This window comes from Talpa occidentalis, unplaced genomic scaffold, assembly GCF_014898055.3.
Source record: "Talpa occidentalis isolate TD23 unplaced genomic scaffold, MPIMG_talOcc4v2.1 talOcc4.12, whole genome shotgun sequence".
Lineage (NCBI taxonomy): Eukaryota > Metazoa > Chordata > Mammalia > Eulipotyphla > Talpidae > Talpa > Talpa occidentalis.
Genome location: NW_023601212.1, coordinates 3405174 through 3416630, shown reverse-complemented (window position 1 = coordinate 3416630; position 11457 = coordinate 3405174). Strand labels below are relative to the sequence as shown.

The following is an 11457-nucleotide window of genomic DNA, read 5'->3' as shown; positions in this document are numbered from 1 at the left end:
CGTTAGCTTTAGACGGCGACGGCCACGCGCACACTCAGGCGATCGCGGCCATCCCGGCCGGTGCCACCGCAGTCATGTGCCCTCCTCGGTGAGAGGACGGGCCCGGGTGGACCCCGGTGCTCGCTGTGTTCCGGATAGCGGCTACGCGGGCGGGGCCCGGCGCGACACGTCTCGGGCGCCTCCCTCAGCCTCCTGCTCTGCGCCAGCCCCGCGGCCTCCCAGGGACCGTGACGCCAGCGGAGGGGACCGTCCACTCACCGTTAGAAAACACGGCCCCCTGCGGGAAGGAGAGCTCGTGGCTGTGCTCCGCTTTGCAGGAGTACATGGCCTTGGCTTGGCTGAAAGAGGAGAGACGTTTTGGTCAGCTTGAGGACACGTACACTCACCGCGGTCTTAACCGTAGTCGTCCGCGCGCGCGGGCGTTTCTCAAGAGCCCGCCGCACCAGCCGCCCGGGCAGCCGCCCTGGGTCTGAGGGATGCTGCTGTTGGCTGGAATGTCGCCACTACTTTCCATTGTGTGTGTCATGACTTTCATTTTATTGAAGAGCAGCCCCGGACGGTAAGGGCCGCAGGGGAAGTGGCACCTGTGGCAAACAGCCCGTCTCGCTGCCCGGAGGCCACACGGACAGACGGAGGGCGTCTCCTGAATGGGAATCTGTCACCAAATGGGAAATCAGGCTCTGCTTTTTAATAGAAGCCAGAATTTTAATTTCAGCCACGCTTTGCTTAACAGCACTTCAGCCAACATGAAAAGGCCCTCATGAGGCCGCCAGTCACGTCCCTGTCGGTCAGGTCTCCTCGGCGACCATCCAGTTGTCTTGGGAGATTGTGGCTGGTTCTCTTCAGTCACAGCCCTGCTGGAGAGGCGCGCTGCCTGGCTTCTACCCTTCGGGTCCTCCAGGCCCCCTGCTGGCCTGCAGAGCAGCCCGACGGCAGTGTGAGAAGGTGGTGGCCACGCGATGGCCGTGGCGAGCCCGCCAGCCCTAGCCCTCTCTGGCTCCCGCCGCTGGCAGCCAGCGCCGGCTTCTGCTGGCTTCCTGTGTACCTGCCTCTGCTCCCCTCTCCTGTCAGGGGGGCCCTTTCTCGCCTCCAGGAGAGGGGGGTCCTTGCGTGAGACATCTGCATCTTCCTCTTTCCAGAAGTTCATCGTAAATGTCCTGAACCAACAAAAGCCAGGGCCTTCCTGACCACGAGCCGGAACAAACAGCAGAGCCTTCCTCCCGCTGCCTTTGTAACTGCTGCTCTGCGATGGTGTTTCTCCCCCAGACAAGCCGTAACCTCCCTGAACAACGCCCAGTCCGTGCTAGTAACTACTCACTGAAACTGAGGGGAGAAGGGGAAACGCGCTGAGCCGTGTTTCTACTCGACAGTCGGGGCACCTTCCTGCTCCTCCCCCAGGCCCGGACGTGTGAGCTGCAGATCAGCACCAGCCCCTGCACTGCCTCCCTCTGCAGTTCCAGAATGCCCTGGGAGCCCCGAGGGTGCGCTGAGGAGGGCGAGCTCGCAGGGATGGTCATTCCCGCCCTGCCCCATCTTTCATTTGAGGCGAGTCTCAGGCAGACTGAGGAAGCTCGTAGGGGACCTGTTTCGCCTCCCCGTGACCCAGCACGAGAAAGAGCAGAGCACGGGAGGCGCCGGGAGGGCCGGCTGCGTGCTGCTCGGGGCGTGTGGGTGCACAGCAGCCCGCCGGGCGGGCACTGGGCCGAGGGCGCCACCAAGTTCTGCACACCGGGGAAGGTCAGACTTACCTCGCACTGTGTCTTCCTGTACGTCGTTAGTCACGGCTAGTCATTTGCGCTAACTGAAGGTTGCATAAGCATTTCTCTAGAGATTTCTGTAAGATTTTTGAGACCAAGTGTTCTGTTTCTCCAGTCAGCACTGCCTTCCCGGCCTGAGTCATCAAGAGACGCCTAGCCCTTGCCGTCAGGCGGTTTTTGAAATTACACTTGAAGATGCCACTGAGGTTCTTTTAATATTTCAGGCTGGAGTTTTCCTTTGAGTAAACTCGGTATGCAGGGGGAGGCGTGCAGAATAATTACATCATCGGTGTGTCAGAAATACACAGCATAGGCTTTTCAGTTCTCTGTGGTTGTGACTAGACAGGTACAGTTTTCTTCTGCTGAGACACGTAACCGCAGGTGCTACGGGCCGAGCGCGCTGACAATTTAGTGCAGACGTCTATGGCAGTGAAATCTTCTCTCCAGGGGCTAACGCTGCCTTGGTGTGCTGAAGAGGATGTGAGAAGAATACTCTTACCTATTGAATTTTCTCTCCAGAAGATTTTAATAGCCTTTGAAAAGAATTTTGAAAACCTTGCTTCCTACATGAGAGGTAGATGACGACACCCTTCCTGAGAGCTGCCGGCCCTCGTCACCTGGAGGACAGTCCGTTCCAGGCCCCGGGCCTGGCTCCGACACCACCCACGCAGATGCGGGCCCTTCCAGAGGCTTCCGGAGGTCAGTGTGCGAATGTGCCAGTACTTGTCCACATCGTGAGGGAGACATCACTCACCCAGTCAAAGCAGACATGCTTTCTAGAAGGCCACTTCAACCTATAGAAAAGCTGAAAGCAATAGATGGCTTGACAGGTGAGTCACACCAGTTCAGTAACGTGCCCGGCTCTGACAAGGGCTGCTGGAGCAGAGCGCACGGGCCAGGTGGGAGCAGGAATTTCACACAGGTTTGTCCTTGGCCAGTCCCCTGGCGGCCTGACAGTGTACACGGGACACTGCATTTGCTCCCGGGTCGCTGGCGGGAGGGTTCTTAACATTGGCTACTTGTTCTTCGGATTCTGTGACCAAACACTGGGTGTTTGTGGCTTCAGTCCCTCAGTGCCGAAAAATCCCCACTGGAGCTTGTGGAGTGAAAAGGACTTCGGTGAAAGGCGGGCAGATGGCAACTCCCTGACAGCGAAGGGAGGAAGGGGCGGTGTCTCCACGTGTCTGAGCATCTCCCGGGCTGGCCAGCGGTGTAGGAACATTCCGGCGAACCAGCTTCCTGGTTTCCTGTGTTTCTAGGGTGGGGGCAGGCAGGACCGCGGAGCCCCAGCTCGGGAGCAGCGCCTGACGGGGAGCTGCAGAAATGCAAAGCGATTCTCAAATGCAAATTCTCAGTTTAAATTTCTAACACGGTAAGTATCACTTGAACAAAAGGCCTGTAGACGTCGCCAACATTTTTTAAAATCTTTAAAGGTGCTCCCGGGGAAGGGGAGCCTGGCGGGCGGTGCCGAGCCCTGGCTTCCCGGTGACTGACAGTCGCTTGCACCAGTCGCTGGACGAGCTACTGTGCTGCGCTTTGCTCCCGTGGCTTGTAACTACACACAGAGTGCCTGGAAAGCGGACAGTGGAGATGCTTGCTGGCTTACGGGCGACCGGGGCTCCGTTCTCTTCATTCTCACGCATTCGTCAGTTGAACCTGGAGGGGCTGCTGCAGTTTGCCTGAACTGCGCTCAGTGAGTTTCTGCCAAGCGTGAGCGCCTGGGCTGGAGGCGCAAGGCATCAAGGAAACGGCTGCAATGAACAGCAGCTCCTGAGGACACGGCAGGCACCGGGGCATTTTCTTAAGCGGTTCTCAAACTTTTTTTGTACGTAAGAATCACTTGGGGGAGGCTTATAAGAAAAAGCATTTTCCAGGCCTTGATCAGATACTTTGGTTGGGTCTGCGGCACATGGCAGGGCTCGTCATTGTCTTGGGCTGAAACCAGAGCCCTCTGCCTCTCTTCTTTTGTAGGTTCTGCTGGTGACCACCGCCGCCTCCTGGCCTGACCCTTAGCCATTCCACACGGAGCACCCTCCCCAGGCAGCGTGACCGCTGGGCGGGCAGTTGAGAGGCCCTGCCACGCGTCCTGAGGGCCTGTCCGCACTCCCAGGCTCCCCACTGCTGGGCCCGTGCCTGCCTTTGCCGTGTCCTCCCAAGCGGACGCCGGAAGTCACATCATCACTCTCTCCACAGTCTCGGCGGGTGGGACGCTGTCGCCAAGGAGCTGCCTTTTTTAAAGTCTCTCCCTTCCCACCCTGGGGGTGGACTGCTCCCCCCGCTGCTCCCTGACTGGCCCTGCAATCCCCCCGTTCTCTCCTTGAGCCAAATTAACCAAATGTGCATGTCCCCTTGCCGCCCACAGCCGAGGGGGAGCGTTCCTGGGGTCGGGCATGCAGGAGGTCAGCAAGGGTTGATTGCGAGTATCCACAACACACGAGTGTCGAGTGTGGAACAGTAGAACTGTGGAGGCTGGCTGTGGAACGTCACTCCCACCGTATTCTCGCAACTGACAGCTCAGTGTCCCCTGGTAAAAGGCTCCATCTGGTGGCGCAACGCGGCCGCAACAGGCCGGCCAGAGACCAGCGTCTCGGGCACCAGGAATCCCCTTACTCACGGGCACCAATAGAAGAAGGAAGGCGAGGTCTTGCACGGTGAGCCCAAGCAAGTACTCTGGGGGCGCAACGCACTCTGAGCACCCCCCACCCCCGCTAGGCGTTGTGGAGGAAACTGTGAGGGGCCATTGCTGGCTGGAGTAAGTCCACAGAGACAGCCATAGAATTTTTATTGACCTTCTAGTAAGAGCGGTATGTCCAGTTATCGATCCTATCTTGCCCTCACATGCTTTAGGTACAGCCTGAAGGGGGATGTCAAAAAATCAAGATTTATATGTTCTTTCAACAACTAAGCATGTCATCGTTGACCAAAGGGTAGGACAGTTTGACAAGATTGTTCTGGTGTCAGTTGCTTCCCATGGTGGGGGGTGGTGAGCGCTGCCTGCTGTGGCCCTCATCATCAGGGAGGTCTGGCTAGGGCAGCGCCCCTCAACACCTTTGGTGGAGGGAGGGGGAGCGGGAAAGGGGAGGGGGGGAAGCGGGAAAGGGAGGGGGGGAAGCGGGAAAGGGAGGGGGGAAGCGGGAAAGGGAGGGGAGTAGACAAGCACCCCTGGGTGGCGCTGCGGGCAAGGCAGAGAGGCCCGCCGCCCTGTCTCGGGGTCAGCTCCCTGGCCGGGGCATCGAACTCAGGCTGCTGTGGCTGGCAGCGCTGAGCCTTAGCCCCTAGGCCACAGGGGAGGCCCTTCCACGGCTGTGTTTTTAACCAGGTTTAAGGGCTCTGAGAACTTACCGCCCAGAAGCAGCTGGCTTGAGTGAACCGACGCTTTCAAACAGTTGTGCTTTTGCCGCCACCCTGCAAAGTAAGTTTTAAATGCAGCTTCGTTAAATCGATAAAACCCAGCTCAAAGTGAAACTCGGTGTTACCAGGTAAACGCAGCCAAAGCGAAGAGTTAGACTGTCCCCGGAACGTGACCTGAATTTTGTTTTTAACTTTTCACCAGGAAAAGATCTTTAGCTCTTGTTCCAGCTCCCAGCACGGCCCCGGCGCTCCGGGGAGCTTGCCGGCCTCCACCTGTCTCGGAGAACTGGGAGCAGCTGGTCGTAAAGGGCCTTCTCCTCCCCACTCTGCTCCCAGCGGCAGCGGCATTCCTGCGCTTGTGGAGCCCGAAGAATTGCCGCTCATGCCAATAAACAAAGGCGATTCTAAACTCGCTTATCTGTGTTTCTACTTTTGAGCAGTTTCTGTAAAGTGAAGCTCAAACTAAGAATCTAGCAGTGAGTGACTCTGCACCCAACCTTGTTTTCAGATCACGGGGGAGGGCATGCTCCGCTGAAGAGGGGAGACTTGGGTAGAAAAAAAAAAAAAGAAAACTGAAGCACCCTGAGTAATTAGGAGAGTATATTTACTAGCAAAGAAATCAGATTCCTTGAAAAATGTTCTAAACTAGATCTTAAAATTTTGAGATATTCCCCCCCCCCCCCCCCCCCGGAGCCAGACCCTTTGCTAGAACACTCGGCTCCTCCTCTCAAGGCCCGGGGCTGTTGTCCTCACCTCCCTCAGTAGCTAGAACTATCCTGGCTTGAGAGCGGACAGGCTACAGGTGCACCTGCCGCTGTCCGGCGCGGCTTTCTTCCCGGGAAGGAGAATGCGGGGTGAACACTGCCTGGAGCCAGAAGGCTCTTGCCAAAGGGAGGAGTGAATAAGTGAGTTTTAGACGCTGTTTCTGTGGCTTGGTGTCCCGCTGGGCCTGCCCTGAGCAGTGAACCTGTCAGGGCCGCCAGAGCCCCCGGCGCCTGTGGGACGGAGACGCGGTCCCTGTCAGAGCCCGGCCCCGCGCTGACGGGAGCTGGCGCACGTGCACTGGTCATTACATGCGGAGTCGTTTTCTCACGCTGGTTCCTGCTCCCGGGAGGACTCACGCCCCAGAAGAGCATCCAGAAGATGCCTGGGGGGAGGCTCAGGTGGCATTGGCTCCATGGCCCGCCGGGGAGAGCGAGCCTCCCTCTCTGCATTTTCTTAGTCCAGCTTCCCACTTCCTCTCCATGTCTCCCAGCTCTTGATGAGAAGACCTCACCTTCCTGCTGCTTGTTCCCTGGGGCTTCTGAGTCCTTGGGGTGGGCGGGAGTGGGGGGAGCCCACAGCCCTGCAGGCTGGAGACCACCTGTATTTCCCACAGGCCCTGCCTGGCACGGCAGCCTGCTCTGAGAGGCGCAGCTAGGCCTTCGGGGAAGTTTCTTGGCCTCAAAGCCCAGCTCTGCTAGAACATGCTCACGTCCTTGAACCACACCATACTCCTAGCATGCTCTGCTTCTCGGGCACCCCGGCGGCGGCGTGCGCAGTCTCCAGACGGGCTCTGGCCTCACTCTGCACCTGCATTTAGCCTTGGGCTGCCTGAGGGTTCTTTCGCACTGACCCACCCTGTGCGCCCCGGGAGACAGCAGACACAGTCACTTACACAGAGCCAGGCCGCTGGTAGCCGTTACTGGAGGCGGCGTCCGTCCTCGGCCGCCTGCCCACCTTTGGAGGCAGGTCTGGGTTGGGTGGGGCTTTGGGCGTCTCTTTGGAGCCGATCGACGTTAAGCTTTGAATGGATCCACTGTAGCTCTTGTTTCCTGAAAAGAAAGGCCAAGAAGACAGGCTGGTGCTATTAGACAGAAGCAGCAGCAGGAACGCGGTGACACAGAGCACGCGCGGGACAAAAGCAAGCGTTTCTCTGTGAGCACAATGAGAAGGCACAGAACGTCCCTGAGCACAGGGACCCGTCGCGCAGGGCGACCACAATCCACGGCCGCCGTGAAACAGCACCTCGCGGAGGCGGGAGGGCCTGGGGAAAACGTCGCAGCCCACGGGAGCTTGAAAAGGCCCAGCTCGGGGGGAGCAAAGGCGGCAGCGCTGCTCGTCCCTGCTGCACGTTCCTCTCTCCCTCTTGATGGGCCGGCGGGCAGGCCCAGCCCGCGCAGCTCCGCCCCGGCTCACCTTCCGCGGCGGGGATGGAGCGCAGGGAGGAGGCGGAGCTCCTCTTCAGGCCAGACAGCCCGTAAGGCCCCTTCTTGACCAGGTCTGCCGGCGGGGAGGCGTCGCCCGGGCCGGTGACCGAGGCCACGCTCTGGCCGTCGGATTCCACGTCCGTCTTGGTCGCATCTTCTCTAGAACTCGACTCGGGACTCGTTGTCCAGAGACCCAGGCTTTTCTGTCCGTTGGCAGACGACGGGGCCGCGATCCACGGGATCCCGCTGGACTTCTCCCGGGGCTGGCCGGGGGCCGGCTTCGTGGTGCTGTTCTGCTCGGAGGAGTGTGACGAGAGCGACTCGACGCTCCCCATGGGCGTGCTGTCGGGGCTGCTGCTGTAGGAGTCACCTGCGGGCCGCGGGAGAGAGCGGGGCCTTGTCCACACCGTACCTGCCCCCCCCCCGCCTCCCCCAGGCCCGCTGACCTCCCCCGCGAGGCGACACCCGCTGACGGACTCCAGTCCTGACAAAACCTGGGGCCGAGCAGGAGCCCAGGCGAGAGGGATGAGGCTCTCGGATGCTACGGAAAGTGCCCGGGAACCGTCAGGCCGGGCCTCCCGCCAGGGCCGCCGGCCTGTTCCCGCCAGGAGCGCGGCCGCGTCAGAAGCGCGCGCCGGGCGTGTTTGTAAAGGCCGGGCCCGGGAAAGCTGCCAACACGGAGCCAGTTTGAATTAAAATTGGGTGTTTTCTATCAAATTCAGGTGGCGGGGCTCAGCGTGGCCGGCTGACTGGCTCCGGCCCCCGCCGCCGCCTCTGGGACGCGGCTCAGGATGGCGGTGGGTGAGGCCCCCTGGGTCGTGTCTTTTTCTCTTTCCTCTCCACACTCCAAACCCGCGGCGCTGCCTGGGGTCCGTGTGCCGGGAGGAGAGACCTGCGCGCCCGGGACAGGAGCCGCGCCGGCCCCCGCAGAGCTGGTCCCCGTAGCGGTGACGGCGCCGTCCAGGCAGCTCGCGGCTCCCGGCGGGACGAGGGACGCCGGCGGGCCCAGGGCCCGCGCCCACACGTGAGAGGCGCCCGGCGGGTCGCCCTGGGCCGGCACTTACTGTCGGGCTCCGCCAGGCACGGGGTGTAGCGCCCGCGGGGCTTCCTGGAGCCGGTGGAGAGGCAGATGGCGCGCGTCCTGCGGGACCCGGAGCGCGGCTGCGGCTGCGGCAGGGGGATGCTGGGGTCCGGCGCCGTGTGGAAGATCTGCAGGGAGGGAAGGCGCGGGTCGGCGGGCGGGTGGACCAGCCCCGGGCCGGCGCCCGTGCAGGGAATCAACGCAGCTCGTTTTCGGGTCACACTGAGGAATGGTTTTCCTCTGGGTTTTCCTTCCAGTCGCCCCCGCTGCGCAACAGTTAAGGTCGCATTTCCCAGTGATTTCATGGATCCTCTCGAACACGAGCGATGTCTGCGGCACGAGACGCCGGTTCTGCCTGGCGTGACACCCGCCCCCTCAGCCCGGGGCGCCTCGCTGGCCCGGCCGGGGCCTGCCTCGCGGCAGGAGCCATCGCAGGCCTGAGCTGGGCCCGAGGGCCTTTCCCCAGACGCTAGGAAGGACGGGGCGCGCAGGGCCCCCCTTCTTGCAGCACGAGTGGGCACCGCTGGACGGGCTCGGTCATCTCGTTGGGCTTTCCCAGGCCCCTGTGCCCGGAGTTGCGCTAAGGCTGCGTGTGTTTTTAAAACACACAGATCGAGACAGTGTTGACGTGCACCGTCGCGCGTGAGTCAGGGGTGCAGGCGTGGACCTCGACAGCCGTGACCACACCGCCTCCCCACCAAAGCCCGAAGCCCGTCGTCCGCCACCGAGACCCCTCCACCCCCCATCCCGCCCCCCACCGCCGGCACGCTCCGTCTGCAGGCAGCGTTCAAGGCTTGGCTGGGTTGGCCTGTTCCTTTGCTCTGACTCTGCCGTTCCCCACGCGTGCGGTGACCGGGCGCGAGGAGGGAGGGATGTCGCGTGCGTGCACACGGTGCCCACCCGAGATGGAATTTCGCCATGTGCAGCACGGGTGGAGCTAGGGGGATGATGCTAAGTCCCAGTACGCCAGAGGCGCTGGCGGATTTCCCTGTCTTGAAGGATTTACCTCATACTGGATAGAGCTAGCGCGGCCAAGCCGTTCCCTGAATCTTTCTCTTCCTTAAAATTGAGAGTTTAATTCAGCAAGCGCAAAGGTGAAACCAGACTTACCTGTAAAGTGACTGTGAAATACTCTCTGAGCAGGAGTCAAGAACTGGCTCTACCAGTGCTAAAGAAGGTCCTGGGAGGTAAACGATGCAGAAGGACACGGTCCACTCTGCACGCACTGAGACCCTGAGCCAGGGAGGGTCCCGCCGAGGAAGAAAGCGCCGAGACGGACGCGTCCCAGGACGGAGGCCCGCACGATGCTGCCCGTGCCGCGCACGCGAGCCTCCGTCAGACGCGAGCTTGAACCCCCGCGTGCGGGAAGCGCGGCCTACCTTTTCGTAGTGTTCTATGAGAATCTCCACCACGATGTTCTGAAACTTGATATTCATCATGGCGGCCACCGTCTCCTCCTGGGCGCGCATGAGGGTGGGGCCGAAGATGACACCGAGGTTGGAGACGGTCATGAGGTTCTGCTGGCTGTGCAGCGACACCCTGCGGGGCACAGGCGCGCCGCGTCAGGCGCTCAGAGTCGGCGGCGCCGGCACAGGGGCAGGGGTGCCGACCCGGCGCTGTGCCGCGCAGGGCAGGTCGCGGCCGAGTGGGTCTGGTCACATCTGGGGCCGTCCATCACTTCACTAGCGCCACTGAGCGGTACTTCGTGGACGCAGCGGCCGCCTCACCTCCGCCCTGCGCCAGTCGGCAGTGACCGGGCGACGGCAGCCTGCGTGCTGACTTGAGAATGTGTGGCCTCGGGGGCCGCCCGGGGCCGACCTTGGCGCTGTAATCCCAGGAACGATCAAAACCACCCACTCGCTCACCTGATTTGGAAACTGGAGACACTTAGGCGGAGCCTCACCTCAGTGGCCGCGCCTTCCCTACCTTACCCCGCCAGGCGTCCGCAGCACGACGCGAGGTTGTGCTCGTATCTGAGTGAGCGATGCTCACTCTTCCAGAGCCAAAAATGAAATGATACAGGGACTCAAGGATCTGGGATTATCCATGCCGCTTCTAGCTCAAACGAGAATCAGCCTGGTTCACGGCTGCTTCCCCTTCGCCCACGGGAGCTGAGAAGGCCCCGGTCAGAATCAGAAGCGTTTCATCCCCGATGTCCTTGCAGACGGCCAAACAGGACAGACTCTGCACACTGGACGCTACCAGGGAGCAGGTGTGCAGGCACCCGGCGTGGGCCCATCTGACCGGGAAGCTGGGTGCCACCAGCCCCTTCATGGCCTTCGGGCGCCTGTTTCCCTCTGCCAGACGCGTGCTTACAGAGCACCTGGAGGGAAACCACCTACTCCTTCGCCCGTCCCTAAGCTGACATGGGAGGCTGTGGGCTTAGCGGGCAGAGGGTCTAGTTATGTGATGGCATCAGCCATGCAGGCGCACACACGTGGCTGACACATGCGGTGCCGCCTGCTTGAAAGGTATTGGGGGCACACGACAGCGCCACAGCACCCCCAGCCCCTCGGGACGGCAGGCACAAGCGTAACCCTGGCGGCAGCGGAGCGGGCGCGAGAGGATTACTTGACCAGGTGCTTCATCAGGATGTCCAGCATCTCCCGGTTCCTCTCCGGCAGCTTGTGCACCAGCGCGTGCACGGCCTCCACCCGGTAGTTCTGGTCGTCGGACTCTGGAACAGAAGGCGCAGGCGGTGCCTGTGAGCGCTCAGACGTGCGCGTGTGCGCTGCTCAGCGTGAGTGCTGCTGGCACCCTCAGGCCTAGGGGAGGGGGCAGTCGCCACGTCCCCAGGGAAGTGAGACAAGCCCAATTCCTTCCCGTCCAGACGCGCGCACTCAGCACCCCCATGCCAGACTCCGGGTCCGCGGAGCCGCTGCAGGAGCAGCACCCGGGCTCGGGACCCGTCAACAACCACCAGCTGCTGCAGCCTGTCTCCAGCGCGCCAGACACTGCCCCACACACACCAGAGGAAGCAGGCGGTGCCAGCCACGTTGGACAGATTCGGACGACCCAGAGCTACTTTTCCCGGTGTCAGGGCTGCTTGCAAACAGAGGCCTAGCAGACTGCAGCCCAT

The 11457-nt window shown here is 61.5% G+C and overlaps 1 protein-coding gene and 1 long non-coding RNA gene across 4 annotated transcripts in view; one reads left to right on the top strand and one right to left on the bottom strand.

The window, feature by feature from the left end:
- Nucleotides 1–11457, bottom strand: part of ARHGAP42 (Rho GTPase activating protein 42) — a 145048-nt gene that overhangs the window by 3705 nt on the left and 129886 nt on the right. For both annotated transcript variants that reach the window (XM_037504781.2, XM_054692970.1), the window contains 7 exons: nt 10950–11055; nt 9758–9917; nt 8362–8506; nt 7287–7667; nt 6766–6922; nt 5100–5162; nt 259–338 (listed from right to left, as the gene is read on the bottom strand). In XM_037504781.2, the coding sequence (XP_037360678.1) occupies nt 259–338; nt 5100–5162; nt 6766–6922; nt 7287–7667; nt 8362–8506; nt 9758–9917; nt 10950–11055 (1092 nt within the window). The remainder of the gene's footprint in view (nt 1–258; nt 339–5099; nt 5163–6765; nt 6923–7286; nt 7668–8361; nt 8507–9757; nt 9918–10949; nt 11056–11457) is intronic.
- Nucleotides 3680–5517, top strand: LOC119240410 (uncharacterized). Of its 2 annotated transcripts, none has more exons than XR_005124132.2 (4): nt 3680–4408; nt 4605–4684; nt 5077–5169; nt 5311–5517. It is a non-coding gene; the product is annotated as an uncharacterized LOC119240410 (long non-coding RNA). The 2 variants fall into 2 exon arrangements; XR_005124131.2 differs by having other exon boundaries at nt 3680–4509.